This window comes from Falco punctatus, assembly GCF_963210335.1.
Source record: "Falco punctatus genome assembly, chromosome: 11".
Classification (NCBI taxonomy): domain Eukaryota; kingdom Metazoa; phylum Chordata; class Aves; order Falconiformes; family Falconidae; genus Falco; species Falco punctatus.
Window position 1 is genome coordinate 34,189,906 of NC_137591.1, and position 12,080 is coordinate 34,201,985.

At 40.1% G+C, this 12,080-nt stretch overlaps 1 protein-coding gene across 9 annotated transcripts in view; it reads right to left on the reverse strand.

Moving 5' to 3' along the window:
• The window catches only part of ASPM (assembly factor for spindle microtubules), a 30,802-nt gene extending 20,284 nt beyond the window's left edge, over positions 1–10,518 (reverse strand). For 7 of the 9 annotated variants that reach the window (XR_013931034.1, XM_080406443.1, XM_080406442.1 and 4 more), the window contains exons 1-12: positions 9,806–10,518; positions 8,262–8,405; positions 6,574–7,885; positions 4,543–4,644; positions 3,679–3,825; positions 2,576–2,821; positions 2,351–2,418; positions 1,656–1,797; positions 1,447–1,577; positions 573–748; positions 326–471; positions 161–246 (exon numbers count right to left, since the gene is read on the reverse strand). Coding sequence is in view for 8 of the 9 variants with exons in the window: in XM_080406443.1 (XP_080262569.1) it covers positions 161–246; positions 326–471; positions 573–748; positions 1,447–1,577; positions 1,656–1,797; positions 2,351–2,418; positions 2,576–2,821; positions 3,679–3,825; positions 4,543–4,644; positions 6,574–7,885; positions 8,262–8,405; positions 9,806–10,102 (2,997 nt within the window). In the remaining variant the exon portion in view is untranslated. The remainder of the gene's footprint in view (positions 1–160; positions 247–325; positions 472–572; positions 749–1,446; positions 1,578–1,655; positions 1,798–2,350; positions 2,419–2,575; positions 2,822–3,678; positions 3,826–4,542; positions 4,645–6,573; positions 7,886–8,261; positions 8,406–9,805) is intronic. The other 2 variants (XM_080406444.1, XM_080406438.1) reach the window with 1 other exon arrangement.
• Positions 10,519–12,080: the final 1,562 nt, after the last annotated feature.

The window sequence follows — 12,080 nt, forward strand, 5'->3', positions numbered from 1 at the left end:
AAGTTTGCATGGCACTTTGAACATATAAAGCTGAGCACCTCTCAGTCTAAAATGTGATTAGTAGAGGCTTTCACAGACAACAAACATTCCTGAAAGACTGGTGTCTTCATTATCGCTCATTTGTAACTAGTAACAAACAAACAAAGTAATTGAATAGTACCTGGAAGGCAAAGGCAATTTTCCACAGGAGTGCTAATGTTCGTTCTCTATGTCTGTCTACAATATCCCTGGAGTCAATTGAAGCACCTATCAAATAAAACAAGGAATTTAAAGTGTGCACTAGACCTCCAACACACTTAGAATAACCCTGATTTCTAGGCCTTACCACTTTCATCTTTCAAGTGAATTCCTCTCTCTTTAAGTACATTAAGAACAATGTTGACATTATGCATCTTCTGTAGACGACTTATTGCAGGAACTCTCAGTTGTTTTGAAAGATTCCAGTTTTTGGTGAGAAGTTCCATTGTTCTCCTATCAAAGGGAATTTCACAGGTTAATGCCTTGGCTGAGCCCATATGAAGTTATTATATAAAAGAGAATAAATAGTTCAAAGTAATTCTGTATCAACGCACACAAGACGAATGCCACACTGTAAGTCCACAGCCAGATTTGTTACAGCAAAATCAAATTCATCCAGTGGAGTTTGAACATGACTGACGGGTAGTCCTAAGAAACCAAGATGGCGGGAAAGGTCACCTTCGCCACTCAGGAAGTCCCGAGAAAATGCAAGCAGAAGGTCTTTGCTAGCCTAAAGGGGGGGTGGGGGGTGGGGGAGAAAAAAAAAAAAAAAAAAAAAAAAAAGAAGAGATAAATCTTAACACTAAAATATTTGTCAAGCAGAACATAATTCTCATCTTGTCCTCCAAACTACATTCCACATTTCCTTGCCTAATACTTAAAATGATAAATTTTATTTATTTTTAGCCAGTTCACACAGCTTTAATTTTCATCATACCCGACTACCGTGTCACTGAAATCACCGTCAAATTCAGGAATGCTTTTTTCTCAGTCTGTCTACACACTACAAACCAAAGAAAAAATGATTTTATTTGAACATAGCATATTTCTCTGTAAAAGCTTTTGTATGACGAACATTCCATAATCTTTCTTATCACAGCAAAATAACAGAAAACACCAAACTTACAGTTTAAGATCAGCTGCAGTACGCTAGAGCAATATTTAAAAATAACGCAGAAGCTTAGCTTTAGAGAAGGAAGCCAGATAACACAAGATAACGGAGTCCTTCCTACAGGATCAACACCTCAGCATTTCCTTGGGAATTCCTTTGCATGACTGCGAGATGTGTTGAGAATGTTCATGTAAAAGGTTGAACAGCCAAGATTTGTTTAAGAAAATTACATGGTCAGATAAAAAAAATACAATACAAATTCTACTTTGAGTCTTAGGACAATATTGGAGGGAGACATCAAGTCACAGCTCTCTTACCTTGAACTCTGCATCCTTACAGAACAGGCAAGGGTCATGGTCAATCACTCTGGACCGTTTGGCACAATCCAGAAAGCAAACTAACAGCAGTAATTTTTTCAGTGTGAACTCTGACAGAGCTTCTTCATGACCTAAAACAACAGAACCCATTAAGAGTGTGTTCAAAAATAAAGTGCCAAAAATAACCTATTTTTGGAAGTAGTAGTTACCTTCTCGGTAAAGGTGAGGCACAGTGGGATGTCTGTATTCAGCTGCAATGTCAGGATTCCAAAGCAAGCGATTAAGGATAAAAATTGCTAAACCCCTAACATCACTATTACTCTCCAAAGCTATCAGTTCTCCATAAACAGTCTGATGTGAAAGGAGGGGAAAAAAAAAAAAAAAAAAAGCAGAACAGTTAAAAAATTACCTTAAATACTAAAAGTTTATTTTTTAATACCATACATTACTGAAATTCTGAAGTAGTAAATGGTAACTAATCACTAAGAAGCCATCCGTTTTTCAAACCAGTCATTGAAGGATAAAACCAAAGCAAATTTCTGAAGTCTCATTTCAAAACATGTATGATCATCCTGATTGATGACATCTTCAGATGCAGAACTTTCGAACAATTGCATTTTTCTCCAGCTTAGTAAAGAAAAGTGGAACTACTAGGAAACTGCTGTTGTGTTTTTGCTCAGGGAGTTAACTTCCATTTTCCTTTAGTAAATATTTTCCTCTTTAATGAGGTAAAGCACTTATTTAAAGCAAGTCTTTTGTAATAATTTAAAAGCGATGTAAACATGCTACAACTAAATTGAACCTACCTGAATTAGTAACACAGAAAATACAAAACATCCCCTACTAAAAAAAATATGCTAATGTCCTTTAAACTTTGATTATGGACCATAAATACTGCACTTACCTCCAGACCTATGCGCAGCCACAAAGGGTTGTAAGATAAAAGCCAGTTAAGGATTTTCTGTCTCTCTCCTGCAAGAGAGCAGCTTATAATATTATACCCAGCAAACACTTCGTATTTATAGCAAAAATTTCTATCAACCAACTTTAGATTATATCAACTTAGCATGTGAATAATCCTTTTTCTACTTACAAGAAAAGAGAGGATGCAAAGTTCTAGTATTCTTACCTACATCTTTCCAGAGGTGTCTGTCTCTACGAACTAGCAAACGTCTACTTTCAATCTCAATTTCCAGTTTCTTGATTGCTTTAGCCATTGTTTCAGATGTAAACAAACGGCAAGCAGCACGTCGCAATTGATTCAGCTTACGCTGAGCCGTATAAGCTCTTAGAGATGCTTCATCCTTTGTCGGTGCTTTAGGAATACTGGTTTTATGGAGTTTCTCTTGTCCCAAGACAAGAGAAGCTGCGTTTACTGTTTAAACACACACAAAAGTATACATTTACATCCCAAATAAAGGTCACTTTGTCCAACTCATTTTTTTTCTTCTCTAAGTTCATATTTTGTTCTTTTCTTCTGACTAATGATTTTATCCCTCAGGAAGCTTATCACCTGTTGCACTAAACATGTATTGTCAAGTACATACATATTAGTCAAATATTTAATATAACAATGCTTGTTTCATAAGTGAGCAGTGCAAGGAATTCGGTTTTAAGATCAGTTGTACCATCTTCAGATTTTTAGATTGAAACTGAAGACAGAGGAAAAAGTACATTAACATTATTTTAGTAAAGTGACAGCTATAGGGTTTCTCAGTAAGTAGGGATTCCCCACTCAACACCCACTGAGAATTGCCACAGCCACATGCTCCAATGTGTATTTTCTTGCTGCAGAGCACACTCCCCATTCAGGTGTGTGGGATGCTGCGCTTGGCATGAACAGTGCACCATCCACACTTATCACAAGGGGAATATAGGGCTCTGAAAAGGGTTATAAAACTCTACTGGGATGGACTGCCCTTCTCCAATGCAAGAACAGCTTTTGGTTTACGATATTCCATATTTTCTAGAATAACTGCTACTGAAGCATTACCAAACATTTGTTTTGTGATTACCATAGTATTAAGTCAAATACTAAAAAGGGAAACACAGGTGATACGTAAGAATTAAACACGAAAAATCTAGTCTTCCCCAAGAGCTTGATGTTACACAAACTAAAGTAACAAGCTGGGACTAGTCTTAAGCTAGTACTACTATTCACTAATATTATAAAGTACATTATATAATGTTTAAGAATATTAAGAGACAAAGTGAAAATTCTTGTACTCTTACCTTGTGAGGTGTTTGTTTTTACACTGAAGTCATCAGGAGTGAGTACAAAATTTAACCACCAGGTGAAACCTCGTTGCTGCTTCTCCTTCCAACGTTCATCATAAAACATGTTTTTAGCAGCAAAAGGCATTGGGTGCCTAGGAATGGCTGAAAGAAAATAAAAATAAAGTCTCTGTAGTTCTTGAAATGTTTGATAACCAATATACATTTCATTGTGGAAAGGATTAACATTTGGCACTCCATATAGCACTACAGCAGAAAAAAAGCAGACTATTAGCATCTTCAGTGATTTGCAGATCAGCCACCATTAAATAGATTTCAGCAACAAAACATAGATTGAGTTTTTAAAGCACTAGAACAAAGACAAGATTTCTAGAACCCAGGCCATTTGCATTGCACATCTCAGGGTAAAACCAAGTTGAGCTGGATTATATCCAGGAAAAACCTTTTTATAGATGTATTTTTCTGATCAGATCAACTTAGTATTATTAGCTCTGCAAAACTAGTATCTTTTTGGTAAGAAGTTTTCTCTTCTTAGATATTCTGTGTATCAGATATGGAAGAGGCATTTCACTGATAACCATCAGTCAGCTGGGAACACATCTGTACTGTAGCTTTTACGCTTAACAGGTAAAACTGGAGGAAAGTGGTATTTACCTTCAGCTGGGCAAGCGTAGCAACCAATTTTATTACGAGCAGTCAAAACGGAACACAAAAGGTTACATATGTTCTTCTACTAGATACTGATTCATTGTAGGTACAAATCTCAACTCTAACCAGTTGGGTCTTACCAGCTACCAGTAGTACAACTGCAACCTTCAGCTCAGTGTATGCTGTTTTACTGACCCCCAGAAGCCTGCCTACCTGTTCTCAGTGGTTTCACAAATGTCAGGTGAGATTGGGCCAATCCAGGGATGGGTTTACTAATTCTTTTGGTAGTTTTAGATGCTTTCTGAAGTGAAGAACCTACAAGCATTAACACACATATATCAACAGTGTCAGTGAAAGTAAATGTATTCAGGTTCTCTTGCCTACAAAGCATGGAACTAGAGTAATTCCCCATGAACCCACACAAAATACCAACAATCTCCCCTTGATGGAAGAAGTTAAGCAAACCAGCCTAACTACAATTAAAAGTGAAAAACAGTTAAGTAAATAAATGCTACTGTATTTCACAGTTCTTCCATACTACGGAAATGTACTGTTTGCAATTCATTACCCTATGGCTAGAAACACTAAGCTAATTGGTAAAAACATTTATTAGAACATGTGAAAGTGTATTCTATAAACATCTGGGGTAAGAGGTATGAATTTTAGGGCTTGACCCACCTCTTCCCACAGTTTGATAGCATATTGCATTAATATTCATTTCTGGGCAGCCTGACTTGCATTAGTTTAGGCATCGAGGCACTAGCTAATTAAGTTTTATCCACTACATGCTGGTAGGAGGACTTAAAACACAAGGAAAAAGTGCAGATCCAGGCTGTCTGAACTCTCGACATGTAAAAGTTTACACTTTTAGCATAGTAACTTTTTATGTTGACACCAAATGAAGGACTAAAATAGTGTGCTGTTGCAGATGGACTACAGTGGCTACCTGATACCCCCTGACAAGATGATACTTCAGAAAGAAAAAAGGTAAGATCATAAATTACAGCCTGCACCCTCCTGCTTAGCCAAAGCAGTGCTTTTCATGGAATTTTCACTTCTAGAGAAGTGAAGAAGTCACTCCAATCTCTCAAGCACTTCCAATAGATTTTAGATACATTCTAATAATAAAGATTTCAATAAAGACCTCAAATGGATTAAATTAATGATTGGCATTTCAAAGTTAACCTCTAGTAGTGAAATATGATTTTTCTCTGTGAAGCCTAGAGACAATGCCTGTGCAATTAAAACAATAACAAGTTGTATTTCTTGAGAAAAATTGTCAAGAACATAACTCAAAGCTGGCATCATTTTTGTGTTTCACAACTAGGATTAAAAGTCTCCTAAGTAATTTTGGGCTCACAGAACACTCCCTTGTCCAGCCCACATATCCTTACCCTAATGGATGAATAGAAATAACCTGGTGGATAACTCAGCTTTTCCTGCTGCACACTAACACTGTTAGCGTGTTATGCTTGTACATAGACTGTCTTAAAAAGCCTGAAACCAAAGCATGTTACTGAAAGCCCCAGATCAAATCTAGATAACAGAAGAGATAATCTGAACTGAAGAAAGCAGCATATGTTATTCTCATCTAAAAGCCATGATGATTTTTTCCTGTTAAATTGCAGGGACTGCATGAAGATTCTGCAAATTAAATGCACAGACCCTCATTCTTTTTGTATTCCAGAGCATATCTGGGAATGGAACATTTTAAAAAAACAAAATACGCTGAAATAGAAGAAGTCAGCTTCTGATCTTCAAGGAACAAAGTACTGGCAAACTACAAAGGCAGAAAGATCTACACATGACCTGCCAACAAGGTACCCACAGATAGCAAAAAGCAGGCAGTGAATGAGATTTGGGAACTGCCTATTTGAAAACATGTGACAACAGCAATGGAGTCATATATTGACAGTGGTAAGCATACATATGACAGAAATCTCACGCAGTTTCTAGTAAATTCAAATTACATAACAAGGGCTCTGCTCGAGAACTGTCAGATACTTTTCGTGTTACTGTCATTAACAAGGTTCACAAAAGAATAAAGTAAATTTAAAGTCAATTACATAACCAAAACTCTGACCAAGTTTACAAATTTTTAAAATGCAAATAATGTCTAACAAATTGCAAAGGCCCACATTTCAGATATGGAGTATACCTGACTACTGCTAGATAGTTCAGTTTGTTATACAAATCTCAGAAGGCATCTTTCAGTAAGTGGTAAATGAAGGAAACAGTGCTCACCACCTTTCTTCCTCTGCCCTACTCGCTCTCGGTTTGTGGGTTTGAACGCTGATGGTCTCATGGTAACATGCATTTTATTGTCTGCACTAGATGTATGAGTTCTTTTTCTTTCCACTTCTTCCACGTACGCTGGAGCTGTAACTCTACTATTTTCTGCACAAAAATCACTCTTCCTCTTACGACACAAAGAAGTTGATCCAGTAGGAGATGAATTTACTTTGTCATTGTGACACTTCTTTTCAGCTGAAACAGGACCTATAACTGGAAGGCATTTAGATATTTCTGCTTTTGTATGTACAGGCACCACATTAGCACATTCTGTTATCACTTTACTAAGGCATTTTTTAGATTTTGGCTGGAGAGTTTTCATGCTTTTTTCTTCAGCGGCATCAGAAGTCTTTTTTATCACAGTGGCAGAAAGAACTGGACGCTTTTTTGGTTGTTCTTTCCGAGAATTGTGAGTCTGAAGTTCCTCTGTAGAAGGAAAATTGAAGTGATTTTCTTTGGGTTTTTCAGAATTAAGTACCTGTGATTCTACATTATGCACTTCAAAGACTTCATTTAAGTTGTGTTCTATATGAACATATGGTTTTGTCTCTACATCTCCATCTTCTTTCCATCTTGAGGGCAGGAATTCCTTTACAATGTAAGTCTCTGCAGTAGACGGTATTAAAGCTGCCTCGATCTTAGGAGTCTTTGACTGCTTATCTGACAAGCTGTCTTTCACAAACTGATCAGGTGACAGAATTGGAACAGGCTGCTCTATTATATCTATACCCGCTTGAAAACTGCCATTTAAAAAAGAATCTGGACTTAAAATTCTCCTTGTACTTACAACAGGCACAGATGGTGAGTGTTCTGGACTGCAAACCAGTGAGGATATACAGTTAAGTTGTGCTAATCCAGCAGAATTGTAGGCACTTTCAGATTTTAATTCATTGTGCTCATTACAGTTGTCTATTTCAGGCAGTAACTTCTCATTTACAGCAGTAGCAATATCCGAGAATGCAGTAGATCTTCTCATTTCAAGTGGTGTGCAAACAGTACTACAATGTTCTTCTAGCACTGGTGCAATAGGAGATATAGGCAACTTATTTTCCGAGCCAAGAAAAGAGTCATTTCCTGGGGATATATGATTTTGCACTGTGTTCTGATTTTCACATGGCTGAAGTGGGCTTCTATGTCTATCCACCTTCTGGAAAACCTGAAAGGTTTTATTAACATTTTTAACTTCTGAAGTACTACTTTTAACTTTTATTGAAGCAGATGTTTCTGAAGACCTTTTCTTTTTTATAGCATCCCAAAGACTCTTCTGAAAAAGAACCATAAATAGAAGTTAGTATGCTGACTTTCTAAGTAGTTGTCTGCAAAAGTGAACATTACCAGTGTATTCATTCGAAGTCTAAAAACACCGTAAAAATAACACGTAGTCCAAAATCCACCATTAAGTTATTTCTAGGCTTGAAAACAGCTTTTTTGGTCACGTTTCAGTTTTATTCTCTAAGCTGTAATATACCAGTATCTACTTTCCAACCCAGCTGAAAAAATTTGAAGACATTGAGAAATGATACTGTCTATGGGATCGCCCAGTGTTTAGTTTGCCTTCACTGAATCTTCTACTAACAAAGAAAAACATGTCAGCTACACCAAAGTAATAGAATTAAGACACATAATAAACACATACTCACCTTTTTCTTCAGAGGCTGCTCAGCAACACCCAGAAGCACAGCCTGATGCTTTACAATGCCATTAATAATAAAAGTTACCAGTTCTCTGACTTTTCCTTCTTCTAATGGTGTCCATGTTACAGAAACAAAGATTCTTTGTCCTGACTATTGGAGAAAAGGAAACGTTTAATACCTAGCACTTAGGTATGCTTATGTAACGTTGCAGATAAAGCAATCAAATCAAATGAGAAGCAGTATACAGAAGTAACACATATTCCCACAACTCTAAATGATAAACAACTGTTAAACATTTAAATGTCATTTTTTTCCCCTCTGATGTGAATTTAAACAGCCTCTATCAAAAATGTCTTACTAAAAGGGCATATACCTCTTAATGAAACAGTAACGCAAAACAAGCAAGAACACACAGAACAGTAGAAAGGACAAGATTTGAGTAAAAGTAAGTAGAAGAAACTACACACATTTTTGCATATTAACCAGATATGCCCTCTAAAGTAATTTTGAGAGAATTACAGTTGTCAGAGGTTAATTTTTAGGACTTTAGCTGAATCTAAATACATGTGTCCGTTTTTTTCGTCAATTGACCTTCAAAGATAAAATTTGACATGCAAGTTCATTGAATGAAAGTAAAGACACTGCAAATGAGTAAGAAAGTCAGGAGCTTTGCACAACCTACATGAAGATTTTTCGTGCACAGTGATGCTCAACCAAATCATTTCGGTGCTCTGCTGATACCAATACTAACAAAAACCGGCTATACCTCAGACAAGATCAAAACAGAGAGTGTGAAAACAACCAGTGTCTCTGGAGCACTTGAGCAAGGAGTTCCATCGCCCGGGGCAGGTGCATTTAGTGGAAACGCGCTAACTAATTCAGTAGGTGCTTACACAGTACAGCTGGTTGGCGATAGTTAGTATTCTTTAATGCAGGAAGTTGTTATTCAAATATTTCACAGCAAGACTCCAGCTTATTCTTACAAGCACACCGTTTCAAGAGATCTCCAGTTTCTTCCTCTTTCACAACGACCGGAGACTCTACATGACCACATATATGTTGGTCTAAGTGGGCCTTTTAAAAGTTGGAATTGCTGGGAAAAACCACAGTTTACATTTCCTTGGGAACTGTAAACATTTACGCCTAGATTTAGCCTGCTTTGCTCTCTATTGAGTTATTAACATACAGAACAGTGGAATTAGCATCCTTCTCACGACGAGCTCCCTCGGCCTCTTCCCGACACACGCCCGGAGGTCGCTGTTCGAACCCCACCCCCACCCCCGGAGCCCCACGGCGCTGCGGCTTGGCTGGTTGGGTGCTGTGCGCCCTCCTTCGGGACGCCGCGCAGCGCTAGGACCCCCCGCCTCGGCAGCCCCCGCCGCCGGGAGGCTCACCCCGCCACCCCCGGCCCCGCTGTGACACCCCCCCGGCCGGCGGCGGGGCTTTCCCAGCCGAGGCGGGCAGCGGCCCGGCCCCCCCCGCCGGCAGCGCACGGCTCGGGGTCCCGTCGCTCGCAGGCAGCCCCCGCCCAGCCCCGCTCCCCGCCGTACCGGCACGAAAAAGCGGCGACTCTCGATGCCGAAGCCCCTGGCGGACGGCGGGAAGCGGTCGACGACCACCTCGACGTCCTCCGCGTTGGGGTTGTCGACGGCCAGGAGACGCGCGCGGGCGGCGCCCACTCGCAGGCGGCCGAAGCTGAGGAAGGGCGGCCGGCAGAAGTGGCTCAGCACCAGCACGGCGTGGGCCTCGTCCGCGGCCTCGGCGCCCCCCGGCGCGGCCCAGCACCGCCGCCCGCTGGGGCTGGAGCCCAGCTCCCGCACCGCCGCGCCGGAGAAGGCATCGGCCATGGTCGGGGCAGCACCGCGGACCGGGACCGGCGCCGCTGCGCTCAGCGCCCAACTGCGGCGCCTCCGCCCGGCCGCTCAAACGCGCCCGGCCCCGCCCCGCGCCGCCCCGCCAATGAGCGCCGGGCGCTTTATTTAAACGGCCCGGCCGCGCCCGGCACGGGCGGAGGGGGTGGCGCTCGCAGTGCGGCAACGCTCGAGTCGCGCTTCGAAATTATAAAAAAACAAACCACGAATAATTAAAAAAAAAAAGGGGGGGGGGGATTTAGCAAACCTCCACGCTATAAAGCTCTTCCCATGTTATAAATAAATAAATGGAGCAAAGCCAAATATTTTTCTAAATAAATTTTAATTTACAAAATATTTTAAAGTAAGAAGCAGAATGAGACATGACCAGATTTCATGAAAAATTTGCTGCCTCTGCTTATCTTTCATGAGCTTTAAAACTGAAAGACATACAGCATACCGTGTTTCCATGCTGTTTAAACAAAAAAAGGGGGGGCAGAAATCAAATCGTGGCGCAAGCATCCCTGCAAAAAATCCTGTGAAGCAAGCGATGTTAAGACAAAAGAACTTTACTTTTCCATAACAAACAAAATTACACATAGGACTGAGTACTTCTACATTTACAGTATACTTCCTAACTTCTCCTTAAAGCGAAGGATTTCCACTAAAAAGACAACTTTACTTAAAGACCTCCATCTAAAATACCAACCTATACAGATCACACTTAAAACACATTATCTCATATACCAGTGACAAAATACTGAGTTTATCTCACCTTATTCTTTCATATAAAAGACCAACATTTAAACATTATCAAAATGGTTATGGGATTAAAAGAATATGGGGGGATTCAAAGAATCTTGCCATTGTCACCCTTAATCCATCAAATCCTGTAAAACAAAACATTTCTTACAAACCCTGAAAAAGATCCTTCTGGGCTTAAGCGAAGTGACTGCCCTGCATTACATCCTGCCAGTGTCACTCTTCAATGCATACGATGAAACAACCGAAACCACCGTGAGATGACGCTGCAGAAGACGCCCACGCGTGCCAGCGGTCCCAAGGCCTTGCAGGTAGACGCACTCTATTTCCCTCACGCTTCCATCACACAGAGAACATGCAACCCGGGTCAGTTATGCGTGGATGCTCAATACAGAACACTCTCACATCTATTTTACTGTTTTCAGGGGGCATAAAAACTATTCATCCACAACTGCCTTCGCAGAATCCATTCGTAATTCTACATTCATGAACTTCTACACAGAAACTATTTTAAATTTAAAAACTTGAGGGTCATTTATTCCTTAGCACTACGTAACACATTTCAGGTTCGACCAAGCACCTTACGAGGCAACTCCTTTGAAGTATTCTTCAGAGTTCTGGATGCTCGTTCACATTTGTTACTAGGGAAACAAACTTGGCTCTTTGATGATAACAAATAAATCTTTTGTCATGGTGTTCTGGCATGACCCATCAAATAACTAAAATAGCACTAGATTTTTAAGGAAACCACAGCCTTACAGAAATACATCATCACCATTACAATTACTGATGTTCAGCATCAAAAGAACCCATGAGAGCCATACTCTGTAGGGAAAGTGTCAGTGCTCAAAGAGGAAATACCAATATAAATAAATAAACTGAACATAAAATCCACTTAAAAGAATTAAGGGCAGTAACCCAGTCAGCAACCAGAAATTTGTTTAGCAAAACCCACAGGATTCCATGTTTACACAGAACGAGTGCAGTAAGTTCTCAGATCCACGTAGCAGTTTCGAGTACCAACACGGACTCCACTCGTCTCCCCAAAGGTCAGCATGTGGAAAAGACCAACTTTTTGCAGTGTGCCACCGATTGTTCCTTAGAGATATTTTTACAAGACACCTGCTTCTGCCTTCTTTAGCAAGAAACGGTCACCCAAGTCTACGACTGCCAGATAAAACACAGCCTTTACTGTAAAAGCGCCCTCCAGACC